A 1,912-nucleotide genomic window follows, 5' to 3' on the forward strand; every position below is an offset into this window, starting at 1 on the left:
CAGCCTTTTTTGCATCATCTGTCACTAGGTTGCCTCCCTCATTCAGTAAATTACCCACACTTTCCCTGATCCTCTTCTTGTTGCTAACATGCTTGTAGAAAACCTTCTTGTTATCTTTCACATCCCTTGTTAGCTACATCTCCAACTGTGCTTTGTCTTTTCTTATTTCTTCTGTTTTCTTTTGCTGAGTCATAAATATCACACAAGGAGATCTGACTGTAAAAGATATTTCATGGCCCTTCTCCCAGTTAACCTGAACACTTGCAAAGAACTGCTTCCTTTCTCATTATGTCCCTATTCCTTCCCTTATTAGGAAAGCAATTCCACCATAAAGCCTCTGTTTCTCCCTTTAATGAATGTGACATGGTAAGCTATTGCCCTATAAATGACAGTGAAAGGTATCTCCCTGGCTATAATGCCAGGCAGGAGACTTCTATTTAATTTCTGGCCTTTGTGTCAATCTCCCAGTATCTGGGGTCAGGTACGATGTCAAAGCTAGGCTTAGGCATACATGAGCAAGAAAAATGTGCTTTGTATTGTTTAATAGTGATTCTTTGGGCCAACAGAACAGTTCTGAGATGATGGAGCTAAGGAGGAGTGTCATACAGCCCTTGTGAGCAAATAAGCACCTGTACCCTTAAAAGAGAAGAGGGGTTAAATGGAGGGAAATGGAAAGGTCATGCAGGATCCAGCAGAGGCACTGAGGACCTTGTCCAGGAGAAGGAGGGTGACAGTAGGCCACAAGGATTTCCAGACAGATGTGCAAAACTGCACAGTAAACTTAGCTGAAATATTCTTCAGGAACAACTACCTCTATCTGTCCAGCTGTGAGCCCAGATACAGCAGAACAGACATGATTTTAATGTGTGAGGGTTAAGGCTGGATTTCAAGAGCTCCTGTATTTTTGAACAGAGGAGTATGCAGGATTAGGAGGGAGAGCACCAGGTTGGAGCTAGCAAAACCACTGCTATCTAGGTGTTATGGCCAATGGATCTAGGGCTCCCTGGCCCAAATATCCAAGCTTGAAACAAAAGGGAGGATTTAAGGCCTAGTGATGTTCAGAAAGGGACTGGTATGAACAGGTGTGGGAGGACTGAGAAGAGATTGGAGGAACTGCCTAACACATTTTACCTTTTTCAAAATCTTCCTCTTCATCATCATCTTGTTCAAGTTTAGAGTCTGCCTTGTGGATTCGACTCTCCTCAATGAGGGAGGCAGAGCGAATGACCGAGGCACAGAAAGAGGCAGTATGCGCGCTCTCGGAAAGGTAGTGCTTCGCTCCATGCTCTGACAGAGACAGGCTATCTTCATCATCTGCTCAGGAAGAAAGATGCAGAGGCAGAAAGGGAGGTAAGGGGAGGATAAACACAGGCAGATAAAGCTGTTCTTTGCTGTTCATCACTTTACATTTCTTATCTGCATGTGTAAGAGTAGGTTTGAGGGAGGGCCCAGGTCTTACACCGGAATTTCACCCTTGAGCCTTTATCGCTGGGTGCTGGGCAAAGATGAAATACAGCAGCAGGTGTGACAATGGCTGCTTTGAATAGAGTGTTTTTCACTGTCCACAATCTACTCCAAATCTTCACATAGTCATGGATTTGAAAGCCAGAATGGGAACATTCATCTAGTCTGATACTTGGCACAGTACAGGCCAGAGAGTTTCAACTTACTATTCCTACATCAAGGCAAATAACTCATGGCTCAACTGGAGTGTTTTTTTACAGATGTATTTATTATTTAGTAGCATTTGTCAGGTAGTCTGTAGAGCAAATTTCAGCCTATGGCTTTTCCCCTTACCCCAAATTGGTCACTTTGACCAGCTACTGTTCTTGTGTGATTAATCATCAAACTCACATGACATAGTTTCTGCTTCTGTTATGGCTAACTGAAACTTTTACTCCTCTTGAATAGG

General features: G+C 43.4%; 1 protein-coding gene across 2 annotated transcripts in view; it reads right to left on the reverse strand.

Moving 5' to 3' along the window:
- HYDIN (HYDIN, axonemal central pair apparatus protein) overlaps window positions 1–1,912 on the reverse strand; it is a 533,466-nt gene that overhangs the window by 97,922 nt on the left and 433,632 nt on the right. For both annotated transcript variants that reach the window (XM_019505831.1, XM_019505830.1), the window contains exon 37: window positions 1,132–1,314. In XM_019505831.1, coding sequence (XP_019361376.1) covers window positions 1,132–1,314 — 183 coding nt within the window. The remainder of the gene's footprint in view (window positions 1–1,131; window positions 1,315–1,912) is intronic.

Source organism: Gavialis gangeticus, unplaced genomic scaffold (genome assembly GCF_001723915.1).
Source record: "Gavialis gangeticus isolate Ggan-Ray unplaced genomic scaffold, GavGan_comp1, whole genome shotgun sequence".
Classification (NCBI taxonomy): domain Eukaryota; kingdom Metazoa; phylum Chordata; order Crocodylia; family Gavialidae; genus Gavialis; species Gavialis gangeticus.